Here is a 15,320-nt window from a genome sequence, read left to right on the forward strand (position 1 = left end):
CCAAAAAAGCTGCAAGGAATTTCACAGTCAAAAATTTGTAGAGCCGATGAAGGATTTACATACCTGTCACCAGTTGCCATCAAAAGAATGAAGCGTGAAGGAGGATAGTTAGAAGGGTATATAGAGGCAGTGTACTTGACAGTTATTACACGGGCCATGGGCTCAAAGGCAGATTCAGTGAGTGAGGCAAGATAGGCTTGCAGCATACAGCGTTCAATACCACTTTTCATATCTTTGAAGGCTTCCATCATGTTTAACAGAGATTCTTTCACTGCAAACTTCAACTCCGGAGTTTCCTGTGAAAAGATTCAATGTTTTCAATATTTTTAAAGAAACAACGTAGAATTTTTTATCTGTGAAGTGATGCTTAATGCAATCAGAATTTGGTGCAAGTATATATGAAATAAGGTCAGTTATAAATTAAATTTTTAGCACTGCAGCATTCTACTCTATCAAGGGCAAGCAGCAATTTCAGTGGTAGAGAGGTATGATTGGAATAGAGGCTCACGACTAGTATAATAACTCATTCCCAAGCACCACAGTAATGACTGTGGATAACTAATACACCATATAGTATGCCATTTTGCAAACTCTGGCAAAAATATCTAATATCTATCTAATGCTAACATCAAATTGCATAAAAAACCTGACAATACTGTAGCCAGCACTTGTAAATTGCAGCAGTGCATAAAATATGGGAGTCATTATACACATACATAATTGCTTACTGGCATGATTACAATGAGAACCCATCATAAAGGAAGAACTCACTCTTCATTTTTATTTAAATTATAAATGTAAAATTTCAACATGTGCGTGACAAGGTTAATTTATTTCAACCTGAAATTAACAAATAAGTTCATAGTATTCAATTAAAAATGTAAATTTAACACTAAATTTATCATATATTCTTCACCTTCACTAAAATTGTCCAAAATTATTCTTAAATTTTATGATGAAGTCAACATCAGAGAACATTGCATAAATACATTTTAAATAGATTTATTATGCTTTTTATTTATTTACCACTTCACATCTTCCCAAATTAGTCTTTTGTCTTCATGTTCATTTAAAAGCATCCACATTTGGTCTGATAGGTTAAGGATAAAAATTGGGAAATTTTGAGGAAGCAATTTTCAAACTTAATACTTTCCATATATTTATATTTGATACTTAATTGTGTGTTTAAAAAAAGAATTACATAGTTGTCTCATCATTCCCCTGAACACTGACAAGAAATTACCTTTTTGAACCACGAAGATGAAATTCAGATAAAAATTTCTCATGTTGAGAAGCAAATAAATTACGTACATAACCAAAATATTAAGTAAAAATGTGATAAATCAATGCTTTTCAAGGACCTATGACAAATCAGTTCTGAGAAATACACATTTACATAAATTTCCATGCATGCCAAAAATATTCATGTCTCACAAAACAAAAATAACCATAAATTGTAAATGGGAATAGATAAAATTTAAATAATATATCGTTTAAGCAACACACACAATAGTGTGGCAGTAATGTAATATATTTTAGGGCAAATGATCGTTTAATTATTTACTGAACACTTGAAATGGACTGATTTGTAACATAAAGAAATAGTGTCAACAGAAGTCAGCCACCCGGTGAGTTCAATTCAAGAAAGTCGAACAAAAGACTACATATATGGATTGCATTGAATCAAGTAAGAGTGCACGGGAGAGGAACAAGTGTTCTCATGATTAGTTTCATCTCCCCTCATTCTTTAAACATGGAAAAATGCTACACTGGTAAGGAAGGATAAGGCACAGATAACTGACATATTAGCATGCACCATAATTTTTACATTTAAAAAGAAAATTATATTCACCATATTTAGAGCTTCAAATAGGGAGAAAAGTAGAGCTAAATCCTCGTTGACAAGATGAGGTAGTCGGGCCCCTAATTTTCCAACTGCTCCATAGGCTAAGGCCTTAATTTTTGCATCCTGTAATAAAAAAAGCAAAACATCAACTGAATTCAAAGTAATTTCAATTCAGCAATGTTAAAAATTAATATGGTTAAGACTTTCCATAACTTAAGGCAAATAGATTTTTTTCTTTAATGTTAACTCTTAAATTCTAAATTTTATTAATCATTAAACAATTAGAATGTCTTTTTTAATTTGCAAAATATAAAAGAAAACAAAACTTGACTTCACTTATCTACATTTTCCAAAGAAACTGCGGGAGATACCGCAACAGTAACTTTTCACTGAGTCATCCACTAATGGGCAGTCTAATCCCAGTCAAGGTGAATTATTTTTACACTCTGAAATTGTTGCATTATCCACATTTTATTTAAACATAAAACCATTTTCTAAATATGATGATATCGTCATACGAGGAGAATTGTTCCTAATTTGGGAGAATAGTGAGTGCTCTTTTCTACTTCCACCACATTTTAAATCTACATATTCAACTTTTAGCATGTTTCCAACATTCAAGTCTCCCAGAATATTTGGTTTTCATTTAATTTTGTAGCGGACTTCATTTCATTTAAGCTTTTTAAGGCAATATACTACCTTGATCAAAAAGTTCCCGGAATAACCACTGTGTGGCGCTCTCATCGTTCCGATTTGAGTTCTGTTTTTTTTGTTAAATTGGTACATCTGTTGTTGATATTACCTTTAAATCTTAGTGTCATAACTTGACATTTGCAAAAGTTACGTAGCCAAGAGTACATCTATCTCTGTGTGTGTTGGCGATTTTTTACAATTGCAGAAATGGATTTAAATTTGCCACAACGAACTTGTATTAAATTTTGCGTAAAAAACGGATTTAGTGCCGCACGGACGTTGGAAATGTTGGAAAAGTGTTTCGGCAACGATTCTCTAAAAAAAACGGTCGTTTACCAGTGGCACGAGCGGTTCAGAAGTGGTCGTGAGTCAATCGAAGATGATGAACGCAGTGGCAGACCATCGACATCGAAAGTCGGTGAAAACATTGATAAAGTAAAAGAAATGTTGGTCAATAACCGCAAATTAACCATCAGAGAAATAGCGGAGGACTTGAACATTGCCTATGGATCCGCCCAAGACATTGTGGTTAATGATTTGGGTTTCCGTCGTGTAGCAGCAAAAGACCTCAATTTCATGCAAAAAAGAGACCGTGTTGACGTCGCAAAAGACATGATTTGCGAGGCTGAATCCGATCCCACATTCATCAAAAGGATCATTACTGGAGACGAGACGTGGGTTTATGAGTACGACACGCAATCCAGACATCAGGCAAGTGAATGGCGTTCACCAAATGAGCCGAGACCAAAAAAACCACGTCGTTTTCAGTCAAAAAAGAAGGCAATGCTGACGGTTTTCATGGATTACAACGGTGTAGTGCATCATGAATTTTTGCCAGAAGGCCAGACAGTAAACAAAGAGTATTATTTGGGCGTTATGAGACGTTTGCGTGAAGCAATTCGCCGAAAGAGACCAGAAATGTGGGCAGAAAACTCGTGGATTTTGCACCATGATAACGCACCGTCGCACAGTGCTATCATTATTCGTAATTTTTTGACGAAAAATGCAACAAATACCATCCAACAGCCACCGAATTCACCTGATTTGGCTCCCTGTGACTTCTTTCTGTTCAATCGAGTTAAAAAACCATTACGGGGAACGCGTTTTAGCAGCCGAGAGGAAGTAATGGAAAAATCGCAGGAAGCACTGATGGACATACCGAAAACCGAATATAAAAAATGTTTCGAGGATTGGATCAAGTGCTGGCATAAGTGTGTTGCAGTCGATGGGGATTACTTTGAAGGGGACAATATAGATTTAGATGAATAAACTTGTATTTTTAATTTTCTGAATAAATTCCGGGAACTTTTTGATCAAGGTAGTAAACCAATGCTAAACTCGAATCATACAATTACCAAGGCTAGTCAACAGCTTTGATGTTATTTTAGCTGATAAAATAATTCTTCCACCAAAAACAACAAATTAAAACAAGACATTTTGCAAAGCATAGACTAGTTCAAAGAACCGCAGGAAATGCTGTAAAAGTTACTTAAATAGAGTTATTCAATGATGCATATCAAAATGTAGATATTTTACAGATTAAAAATTATTCCAGGTAAGGCAAATGATTTATTAAGGTATACCGTGAAAATCCTGCATTTCGATTGAAACTACGGTTCTGGCACATTAGTTCTATCACTATCATTTTTTAAATTGATTACTATACACCTTAATAGCCAATGCAACAGCAGAAACTAATTTTTGGCTCAATACAAACCTCATATGAGATCATCATATGAGGTTTATAACATAAACATCGTTGTGAGTGAAACCAGGGAAAAAATATGATACGAATTGGCCAATATCCTAGGGGTAGTGAGATGTTATGTATATTCTGAATCTTAGAAACATAAAACATAGTGCATGGAGCAACCGTCATCTGAATCTGAGTTCCCTGTATATGCAAATTCATTTGTAACCTTATGCAAAGATGTCAACCAACCTCAACAGCTATCAGCTTCAATAGTCCAGAAAGCAAGATGCTGCCCACAGTATTCAGCTGCGAAACATTGGAGCTGTAATGTTAAATTCGAGTGTTATTTGGCAGCAATGATGCATATAAAAAACAATGTTGAGATGCTATGCTTATAAACACCAACCCAAGAATGATGAGGAGGACAAACTGCAAAGCCATACTTTTCAGCCTTGCATTGGTGTTGGGTCCATAAAGGCTGTCAAATACAATCTGAAATTAAAAGGATTTAAAAAAAGTTATGACATGAATTATGATTGAAGTTATATTACCATACAATAAATTTAAAAAATTGTAGTCACTTTTCAATAGATTGTGAATTTGTTTTAGGTTTAAAAGGCACCTGGAAAACAAAAGTTTTTTCATAGACTTGGAAAGGAAAGCTATTGGATATTATACACCACTCTCATAAAATAGCCTCTTATCAACTAAACAGCAAGGTGTTCCATTGTTTTCTTCTGTCAGCTCATTACCAAGAATACATATTTTTCACATATGACTTCATGCTATTAAAACGGATAATCACAGCAGGATATGAAAAAAAGGTAAATCATTAAATTGATTTACTGAAAGCCTTTCAGTTATTATCTAAAAATATTTTGGAATATTAACTATATAAGGATGGTTTCAAAAGTAAAAGACTCTTTTAAGAATTTTAAGGGATGAGCATGAAAAAACTTTTATTTTTCAAGTCTCCTTTTAGGATTCAAAATTTCATCCAACATTACTCCATTTTGTTGATTCCTTTTTTGTTGTGATAGAAATACCCAGTGAACACCTGCAATATTATGACCATTTTCCAAATAGTCAATGCAGTTATTCATTGTAAATCCTGAAAAACAGTCACCATAACCTTCCCAACTGTAAATCATTTGCTTGGACTGTTCCTTGATTTCAAGAACGTGGTGGTACATCCATATTTTGTCCACAGTGATGAAACAATGCCTAAAGTCCAGTGAGTTTCACTGAAACAGCTTCAAACCAGCCTTGGAACATGTCACATGATATTCTTTTTGGTCAGCTTTGAGAAATCATAGTACCTATCTTAAGGATAGCTTTCCAATGTTCCCCAATTTTTGAAGCAAAATATTATATACCGATTCATTTAAGACACCTAAAGCATTAGCAATCTCAGAAACCTTCACAATTTTATCATCCATTGACATAACATGGTGTTTATCCATTGATTTCTAGACTAGTCGCCACAACATGGCCTCCAGAACATTTGGCATCCTTTGGGCCACTTTCAAATTTTGAAACTACTTATGATCCATTTTAATTGAAGGTGCATATTCACAAGGTTTATCAAGTTTTTCTTCAGTCTACTGAAGCAATTTACCTTATATAAAATAACATTTGATAAAAAATAAAATTATCTTTGGTACGTTTTTTTGGAAAATACTCCACTTTCTTGATTCAAATCAAATGAATGCTACAGCAACATACCAATACGGCTAAAACTTCGGTGTTTTCTTGCATGAAATCAACTACCAACTGAAAATAACTTCGATACACATTTCTCAGACTTTCAACAGACTTGTCAAACTACCCTTGTACCCTTTGTAAGGCAGCACAAAAGCAAACATTAAAAATTAGCAATGAATGCATGTATAACTGATAAGCATAATTTTTCTATGCAGAATATACAATTAAAAACCATCACATTTCAACAAACACAGAATTTTACATGACATTTCCGTAAAATAGGTTTTTTAATCAACAATGAAGCTAATTATAAAATAAAAAATAGATATACCCCTAGGTGATTCTAATGCAATTCAAGAAAGGGCACAACAATCAACAAGAAAGGTTCATGAAAACCAACAGTAAGATCTCCAATTATTCTGATTTGATTATTTTTGTGGAAAATTAATTAGATCGACTAACTTGATATGAATTAATGAGCATGGGAGACACATATAGATGACCATCCAAATTGACCAATAAATAATAGGCAGTCACTTCTTATTCAATTTTTACCAAAACTTAATTCATCGAGTTAAATGTAATTAAAATTATATTTATTTGAACCTAAAAAGGCAAACTTACTCGAATACAATCAGGAAAGAGCAGTCCAGTACCTCTTGCACAACAGATGTATGGTAGTAACCTTAGGCGAATCCTAGTGTTGGCTGGGGCAGTTCTAAGTTCAGGCTTATTTGGAGGAGGTGGGAGGGCTGAAGAAGATGGCAGAATCCATGGATCAGCTTGCTTTGATGTTGTGTTAGAGGAAGAAGAAGAAGAAATGGTGGTGGGAGGAGTGGAAGATGATGAAGTTGATGGCTTTTGAACCGTAGTTGGTGGTGAGCCAGGCAGCAGAGGTCCATCCCTGGGTGTTGAAGTCCCTAGGAACAGAGTGTAAAGGGGGGCCAGAAGAGATGGGCTACTCCAGTCGAGGCTCCTGGATAAAGGATAGACGAAAATAGAAAAAATTGCAGATTATGAAGTTCCATCCAATTAATGATAATGAATGGTAACATCATCATATGGTATGATAATGCTACCACCCTCAGCAAAAAATATTTCTAATTCTAGCTGTTGATTAAATTTGGGTCAAATCTAAATATATGCACATAAGACAAACAAGATATCAGATTGAATTTAACAAGTATCATTGATGATGGGATGATTTGGTCATTTGGTTTTACCAGTTCTTGAGAGTGGAACCAAAATGAAAAAGAAAAAAGTTAGTCCAGCACTAAAATTTATACTGCTTGGATGTTTTTGTACACTAAAGCCTAATACAAGATCATTATTGTCTTCTGCAAAGTATCCAATGAAACATTTTTAGATCAAAGTACGTGATACCATGTGGGTCTGGGTGTACTGTGCCTGCCTCACTGCATGCAGTAGACTTTGAATTGACCAGGATTTCCAAAGAAAAACTTATTTTGCAAAACTATATCATCATTAGGAATTGGACAAGGTGGCCCAAGAAAAATGATTTTAAAAAACCAAAAGCATGTATATAATTTCAGATATCCTGCGTGTGCAGTGAAGATACACATGCATTGAAATTTCACACTGCATGTGTTTCATTAAAACATCTCCCAGGCTGAGTGTAAATATTTTTGCATTGGAAAGCTGGTAACTGAAAATTGATGAGCCAAAGTTAAACATACAGAATTTCACCTACCCAATGTATGAAAGAGGTAAATATAATGAATGTTTCACAATGCACGAGCTCATATGTGCTCCATTCATAAAAACATCTCATAGACTGCATGTATTTGAATTTGTATCAAAGAAGGCAGCAGTTGAAAAATGATGCCCAAGGTGTAACCTGTGATATTTGATAAGCATTAGTAATGCCTAAAGTTCACTAGATAGATTGTTCACAGGCCACATAACACCTGCTCTACACTGGTGAATATTGTAACTATGTACCTTGTATTATGAGATAAAAATTACATTCTAATGATCATAAAAATATCACTCATATTAACTGTGTAATCTCTGCTTCCATATTAAATGAGAGTGTAATTTTCCACAGGAAAGTCTGTGGAAAATAACAAACTCATTTAATGTGGACATCAAATAAATCCACTAAGTGAAGCCTGGAAGTGTAAAGTTTTATCTCTGCTTATTTGTCAAGAGTTGATTAACTTAAAATTTTCATTTTTCAGTATAATAACTTCCCTTCACTCCAAGATAAAACAGAGTCTACGCTGTGCCTATCCCTCATTGAGTCAACAATTTTATGTTACATAGACATGGTCCACAATTGTTCATTGTTAGTTATACCTGTAGTTAGAACTCATGATAGTTCCAGTTCCATGAAATCTTTTAATAAAGACTGGGAATAATGACAGTACTCCTGCATATGCCACACTTATGTTAGTGAATTCTTATGACGTGAAATACTATTTAAAAGCCATCAGCTTTACTTGAGATATTCTAATGGATAAGGGTTTCGTATGTTTGATGGCTGGTAATTAAAAATCAACGGATGTCTCTCATTAACAGAATATTATGAATACTGGATAAAAATAACTGACCATTTCCACTAACATCTTATTATATCAGTGGGATGAGGAGGTACAGTACATAAGAGTGCTGAGCTACTGTCCAGAGGGCCTGAGTTCAATTACAGGTAATGACAGGGAAGCCTTAGGCTTCACCCAAACAGTGTGATATTTTAGATACTAGATCTTCCTGGGAAACCACAGGCAGCACAGGGAAATGACTTATCCCCTGCCCCAACCCTGATGTGGGGATTTTACATGCTGCACAGGGCATATAATTCAGTGAGTATACCCACACCAATTAAACCAACCTATAGATTAATTACTATGGCTTCTTTTTGGTACTATCATTCTGTGAAGATGTTTGTTTGGAATTGAAAATCTCTAAATCCATTCACTTTAGTTTATTTAAATAGAAAACTTGGCACAAAGGATTTCTCGACCACCAAAATTTTGCACAAGTACTACCTTGCATAATTTTGTATGCATCTCAAAAATATGTGAAACTACTTTTTATCAATTCACTTACATTTGCATGACAACAGTGGTATGAAAATAGTGCAATAAAAAATCTCTAACAATTTTTATTAGAGATATCATGAAAAATTTATAGCGCAGTTCACATGTCTATGAATTTTTTAAAATTATTTTTTAGTTTTGAAACTAAAAATATTGTAGACTACGTCAATCTATGACATTATACAATCTTTCACAAACTGTATACATAACTTCAAATTTAGAGATAATTTCTATGGCATGATTGACAGTCTATTTACCAATGTAACTTTTAACATCTTGATACTCTATGTTCACCGGAACTATCAGCAATAAAACTTGTAATTGAAGCTAAGAACCAAACTGCCACTGGAACCGAAAAAACAAGGAACTGGCCTGTCATTAGCTATAACATGCATAATCAATGATGATACACATGAAAGAACAATTTATGGGGAAATGAATTGCATTCAATTGCTTTTGAATAACAAGCCTAATTTTATTGGAAGCTATTGTGTGACCTTCCTCCCTTAATAAAATTTAATTAGTATACACATAAAACGTAATACTTTAGAAAATTGAGTTTGCTTATATGCACTGAATTGGCAAAACTGGAATCTGTAGAGATAAAAGGAAATATAAGGTAATTTCACTAAAAATGGGCTGGAGATGATTCATGTGAATCACAAACTTTGAGCCTCATTCGTTGAAAAAAGATTTTCAGGAATAGAATAAAATTTACTTTTTCATCTTTTGGAGGTCTTTATCAAGAACTTGACCCACAATTGGCAACCAGAGGTTCTGGACAGAGATTTCTCACAAGTCAATAATATCTGTAGTATCTTCCACTTACTAATTACACATATCACCATCTCCAAAAGGAAATTTTTCTTTCCACACAAAAAAATAAGAGAAAATCGATAAACTGACCACCCATGGTTTTTTCTACTAATATTTCTTCATACATTCCTGCATTTATAGCAAGGCAATCATGAACCCACCCCACCACCTAAATGAATAATGTGGAAAATTCAGGGAATATTACTTAAGGAAGCCAAATTTTTATAATGCCCATCAACCAGTGGCAGCCTTGGAACCATTCAGTTTGAATAAGTTGAGGTGTTCATCCACACCAAATGGCATTCTCAAGCAGTAGTATTCTAAAAATAGCCAGAAGACAACAGCTCTACTTCTAGAAATGCTCACCAATCCTGCATTAACTGGTCATATATGAAAAATAAAATAATCCAATTAAAATAGCAACTACAAGAAATTAGAGATAGAATGTTCTGAAAGTCTACCTGACTATTTTCTTCAACTCAATATCAGCAGCGTGAGCAATTCCAAATCTAGTGTCAGCAACAGCTACAACCAGGTGGATCAGTATATCTTTTTCAGGAAAAACTCCACTGGACAGGAACTTCACAATACCCAGTTTAGTCTGGCAGTAATGAAAGAAGAAATTCAATTTAAAAAATTATATTTGTGAAAATAAAGGACAAAATGCTACATATTTCAATAAAATCACAAGAAATTATGATACAAACTCATTAAATCTTTTTAATGTGATGACATTTTTTGGTATTTTTTTCCATTACCAAAGACTGTAATATGTCACACTGCAACATGTACTGACTGTCACCATAACAATACAGACTATTAGCCAATGGGATAGTATTTCTCACCCTGCACAGCACTGTCATTTATATTTATGCCCAAGATGTTCCATTTGGGATTTGACAGATATCAAAATTTTCTAATGAGCTTGTACCACAATCTGTATTGCGCCATTATCCATATCCATACCACCAATGTGACAGACATCCATGATTTCAAGTGGTGGTATCAGTTGAGAGTTTAACCTCACATTCAGCATAAGGTTTATCCAGTTGACGAGAGGTGACTCCTTGCCATTTTGAAAGATCGCACTACTATTAGCAGAAAAATTATAATGAAATTGCTTTGGCACAAATATTAAAACCCTTTACAACCAATGAATTTAAGCAAAACTCATAGCACTGCAACTTGATTCTAAGCTCCTGCTGTACCCTGAGTATAAAACAAAGGGCTGTTCAGTGAACCAGAAACATTTGTTGAAACCATTCTGAAAGGAACAATCTTGTTTGGTGGCTAAGTACCATGTCTCATGCATTCTCTCATAATAAGAGCCATATTTCCCAGGCCATAAGGTGCACTTTTGTTTTACTCCAAATGGGCTCTAAAACTGGCCTCTCCCCTATGGGTCGAGGGTAATACAGGTATTACTTTGTCTTAAGAGTCACAAGCCGATTTGCCAGGAAAAATACTTACAGTTAAGTATTTTTTCCCCTCTCAGACAGAAAAAGTTGTCTTCAGCACTTGATGATAAGTGTTTTGAACAAGTAGTAAGAAAGAACGATTAACCTCAAAGGAGCAAAGAAGAATGCACTACCTGGCCACAAGCCAATAAACGTCCATCTCACCAATTTTATGCCTATGCAAGCGTGAATTTGAAAATTAAACCCCTGCTTGCTTACCACTCAGAAATTCCACAAGTCTTCAATAAGTGTAAAGCGCCAAAGAGCAGGCTAAATGAGTTGAGGAGAAGATGGGGAAACTGTTGCATTGTACCATGCATTAAAAGCATCAACCTCATATAGCAGTGGCTATGCAAAATTTATTTAATGATAATGCTGAGTTGCATTTTCAGAAACGTTTAAAGGATCAACAAAACAAACGTCAACAGACAACTTTCTACGTGAAAATAATTAGGAATGTATCATAAATAATAACCTATTTCAAGTATTTTTTGTTTTACAAATCAAGTTCGCATTCCAGGTTGGTTAATTCCACAATCTAAGAAAAGATAAAGATGATCCATAATCCTTAACAATGTACACAATTTCCTTCGAATAAACCTTGTACATAATTTAGTTTTTCAACATGGAATGCATAATTGTATTTTTATATTAAATTACATGAGACAAATTGTTTCACAAAACAAATGTTTTGCTTTACCAGAAAAATCCAGGAATGAATTATACTCATTGTATTAGATTCCACTCTATTACATATTTTTCACGATGGATAAGTTTGGCAGTAACAGATGAGAATCTCACCTTTTCAAGTTCCTCAGGAGAGAGCATGTTTTCTCCAGTTACCCTTTTAAAAGAGTAGTCACTCATCCCTGGGGGAGCATTTGTCGAAGATGGTGTAGGATGATTCGACTGCGAAGTCCCTGCGGCAGCACTAGTAGAAGCCATTTGTTGAGTTGGTGGTCTAGTATTGCTTTTCATCAGAGCTGGCGTTGCTCTGAAGAATAATAATAATTCTCAATTTCAGTACATCATAATGCACAGTGAGATGACTCCATTATATTTTCCATAAACTATAGAGTTTACATTTTTGTAATAGGTCTTCTTAAATTGAATTGATTGATTAGGAATGTTCATAGTATCATAAGTTAAAATAATTCCTATGCCCTCAAGAATTTGTGCAAACATTATCACTTGATGATTTTTTTAATATGGATATAACTTACAGATTTCAGGTATTTTATAATAAATTGAGCTAAAAAGGGTATTTTAAGAAAACCAATCGCATGAAGCAGATGATAAGTACTGGCCACCCATAGGTCAAGAATGCATGTGTTACATGATATTGGAGATTCATACAATAATATGTACTAGTGGAAAATTAATCCAGCAGTGAAATATTATACTAATACTTAACAAAACATTCATCCACATTCGGGGAAACTTGGACACAAAATGCAGTATTACCATTATCTTGCTACTCCAAAATAAACAACATGGCCATATGGCCAGGTCCTGCCCAGATTATGCTGATGTCTGTACTAGCCAGTAAAAATTACAAGAGATTTGTTGTGAAAGAATGATACCTCTTAAAAGCTAACAAATTGAAAGAGCAAAAAAGAAAGTAATTTGGAAACTTCATTTTTATACACAGGATCATTTGGAAATACTGGATAAAGATATAAAAGACTGACAAGAATTAGGAAAATTTTGAAAATACTGTTAAAAATTTTAATGCTAATTAACATGCCCTAAACCTTAGTCTAAAGAAGCATTAACCATATGTTTTGAACATCAGCAGAGCTGTTTCATCTATACGAAAGAGACAAGATACATAAAAGCTGAATTTGAATTATGAAAAAATTATTGCCTCTTTTGACACCAAAACCTAAATTTCTAAATTCATGTTCCTGAAGAGTACATGCACTCAATATTCAAATTTCAACTAACATTCAATATCAAATCTGATATTTGGAATGTTTGTGAGACACTTGAGGGGCCAATGGATGGCCATAGTAAACAAAATGTATATTAACAAGACTGTAATTCCTATCATTGATGAAAAACATGCTTAGCAGAGAAATGGTAATTTGAAGGTAAATGTTAAATTAAACCTCCACGGCTTACCCATATGGGAGTAAAAGAATGTCCAGGGAAAAACTCAACAGTAACTGTGAGAGTGCAGGTTTTTCTGTGAATCCAAAAAATGAAGCCCTCTTGGCTGGATCTGGAGGTATAACGACATCACCTAATACTGGCATCAGAAGCATCAGCAAACTGGAAATAATAATTTATTACAAGGTAATATTTAAATAATTAAATTAAGTAATATCACATCAAATATAACTTGCACAACAGCTTTTTATGACATTGATGAAAACAATACGATATATAGAGATTTTCCCCAAGCAATTTCAAGAACTTTAAATGTGATGCATCATTTCCTTCCAGCAAGCTTCCAAGTGAAGTATTTTTGCAGTTAAAATTATAAATTGACTGGCTCTGAGGAAAAGAGATGTAAAAAATATAAAATTATGAGAAAAAAAGTGAATTTTTTGGATAAATATGTTTTTAACATTTACCAAAGCTGTTCAAAATTTTGAAATTCAATAGCCAAAAAGTTAATTCTGCATTTCATGTGCTCTTACTCAGCAATAACAATATTTACACCAATGTCACAGTGCTGATTCTGCATTGACAATTAACTCACATATGCTTTACATAGAATATAAGAGTAAGCAGAGAAGGCTTTCCTGTGTCTGCTAGCAATATTGTTCCAGCAATTCCAATTATTTATTAATTATTCTGACTTCAACTTGGGAGAGCAGTAGAGCCAAGAGAAATGATTGCCAACAACTGAGGATACAGGTAGGTAGCACACGGAGACATATGGGCCATTAGTCTTTGGGAAAAAATAGAAAAATTATTTTGAATAGTTGTCTTAATTTTTCAACATAACCTCCTTCCAGCTCAATACACTTTTCCCAGCATCTCTCTTAATTTGTTAAGCCATCCAAATAGTGGAATTTCAGGAAGTCCACAAAATAGAAATCTTGAATACCTACTCATTGGACATGAATAGTTTACTGTCAAGCCATTTCTTCAAGTTAGGAATTAAAAAAGTCACTGGGTCAAAGCTGGTGAATACTATGTGGGCATTCTGTAGAATTTTCCAAGGAGTTATTGAATGGCCCATTCATTTTAACTGGCCCAAGATTGATATTACTACTTCAAAGGAAATATATTCAATTAATATTCTAATCATTTTTTATCAGAATTTAACGAGACATTACATACATATACACTTACGGAATCTAATTTTTTCCATTATTTCTGCCCTTCAGCAACCTTTGGTGCAATAACTTGAAAATTTGTTTCTACAATTAGATTTCTTATATTTCCCGATTGAATTAATTTGAGCTTTGAAGGCAACTGTCTTTTAGTTCACGAGGTCAATATCAGTCAAGTATATGATATTTCCATATCCTTGGGCTATGACCATCGTTTGAAATGATTCTTGTTTTACTAGCATTTTAAATGAGTTAGACTCATTTCCAAAGAAACTGCGGGAGATGCCACAACAGTAACTTCTAATGGAGTCATCCGCTAATGTGCATTTCAATGCAACAATTTCAGAGTGTACGAGGGTCATCCGGAAAGTAGTACCCGTTCGTGCCGCATGAAGTGCTGACGACGCGAGTAGCCGCTGGACGAGGTCAGATAGCTTCAGTGGCTTGTCTGCCTTCTCTGAGCCAAGTTGCGTGACGCTAGCATTGCCTGTGTTGTTTCTGTGATTGTTTACAATGTTTAAAAAAATTGAGAACGCCGCCAGTTGTGAAGTGAGGGCAGTGATTAAATTCCTCAATGCAAGACACGTTCGCCCATGTGATATTCATCGCCAATTAAAGGAGGTGTATGGAGACAATGTAATGGACGAGTCGTCTGTTCGGCGGTGGTGTCGCAACTTCAACATGGGGAGGGGGAACACACACGACGATGAGCGTTCGGGGAGACCGTCTGTCATTACAGACCAACTGGTGAGCTCAGTTGACGAA

General features: G+C 34.5%; 1 protein-coding gene across 1 annotated transcript in view; it reads right to left on the reverse strand.

The window, feature by feature from the left end:
- The window catches only part of LOC139690599 (proteasome adapter and scaffold protein ECM29-like), a 60,730-nt gene that overhangs the window by 38,455 nt on the left and 6,955 nt on the right, over positions 1-15,320 (reverse strand). Inside the window, exons 5-12 of the mRNA XM_071588078.1 lie at positions 13,393-13,542; positions 12,070-12,262; positions 10,273-10,412; positions 6,561-6,912; positions 4,639-4,724; positions 4,482-4,554; positions 1,853-1,969; positions 64-296 (exon numbers count right to left, since the gene is read on the reverse strand). Coding sequence (XP_071444179.1) covers positions 64-296; positions 1,853-1,969; positions 4,482-4,554; positions 4,639-4,724; positions 6,561-6,912; positions 10,273-10,412; positions 12,070-12,262; positions 13,393-13,542 — 1,344 coding nt within the window. The remainder of the gene's footprint in view (positions 1-63; positions 297-1,852; positions 1,970-4,481; positions 4,555-4,638; positions 4,725-6,560; positions 6,913-10,272; positions 10,413-12,069; positions 12,263-13,392; positions 13,543-15,320) is intronic.

This window comes from Hetaerina americana, unplaced genomic scaffold (assembly GCF_022747635.1).
Source record: "Hetaerina americana unplaced genomic scaffold, ioHetAmer1.1.p SCAF_3, whole genome shotgun sequence".
Classification (NCBI taxonomy): domain Eukaryota; kingdom Metazoa; phylum Arthropoda; class Insecta; order Odonata; family Calopterygidae; genus Hetaerina; species Hetaerina americana.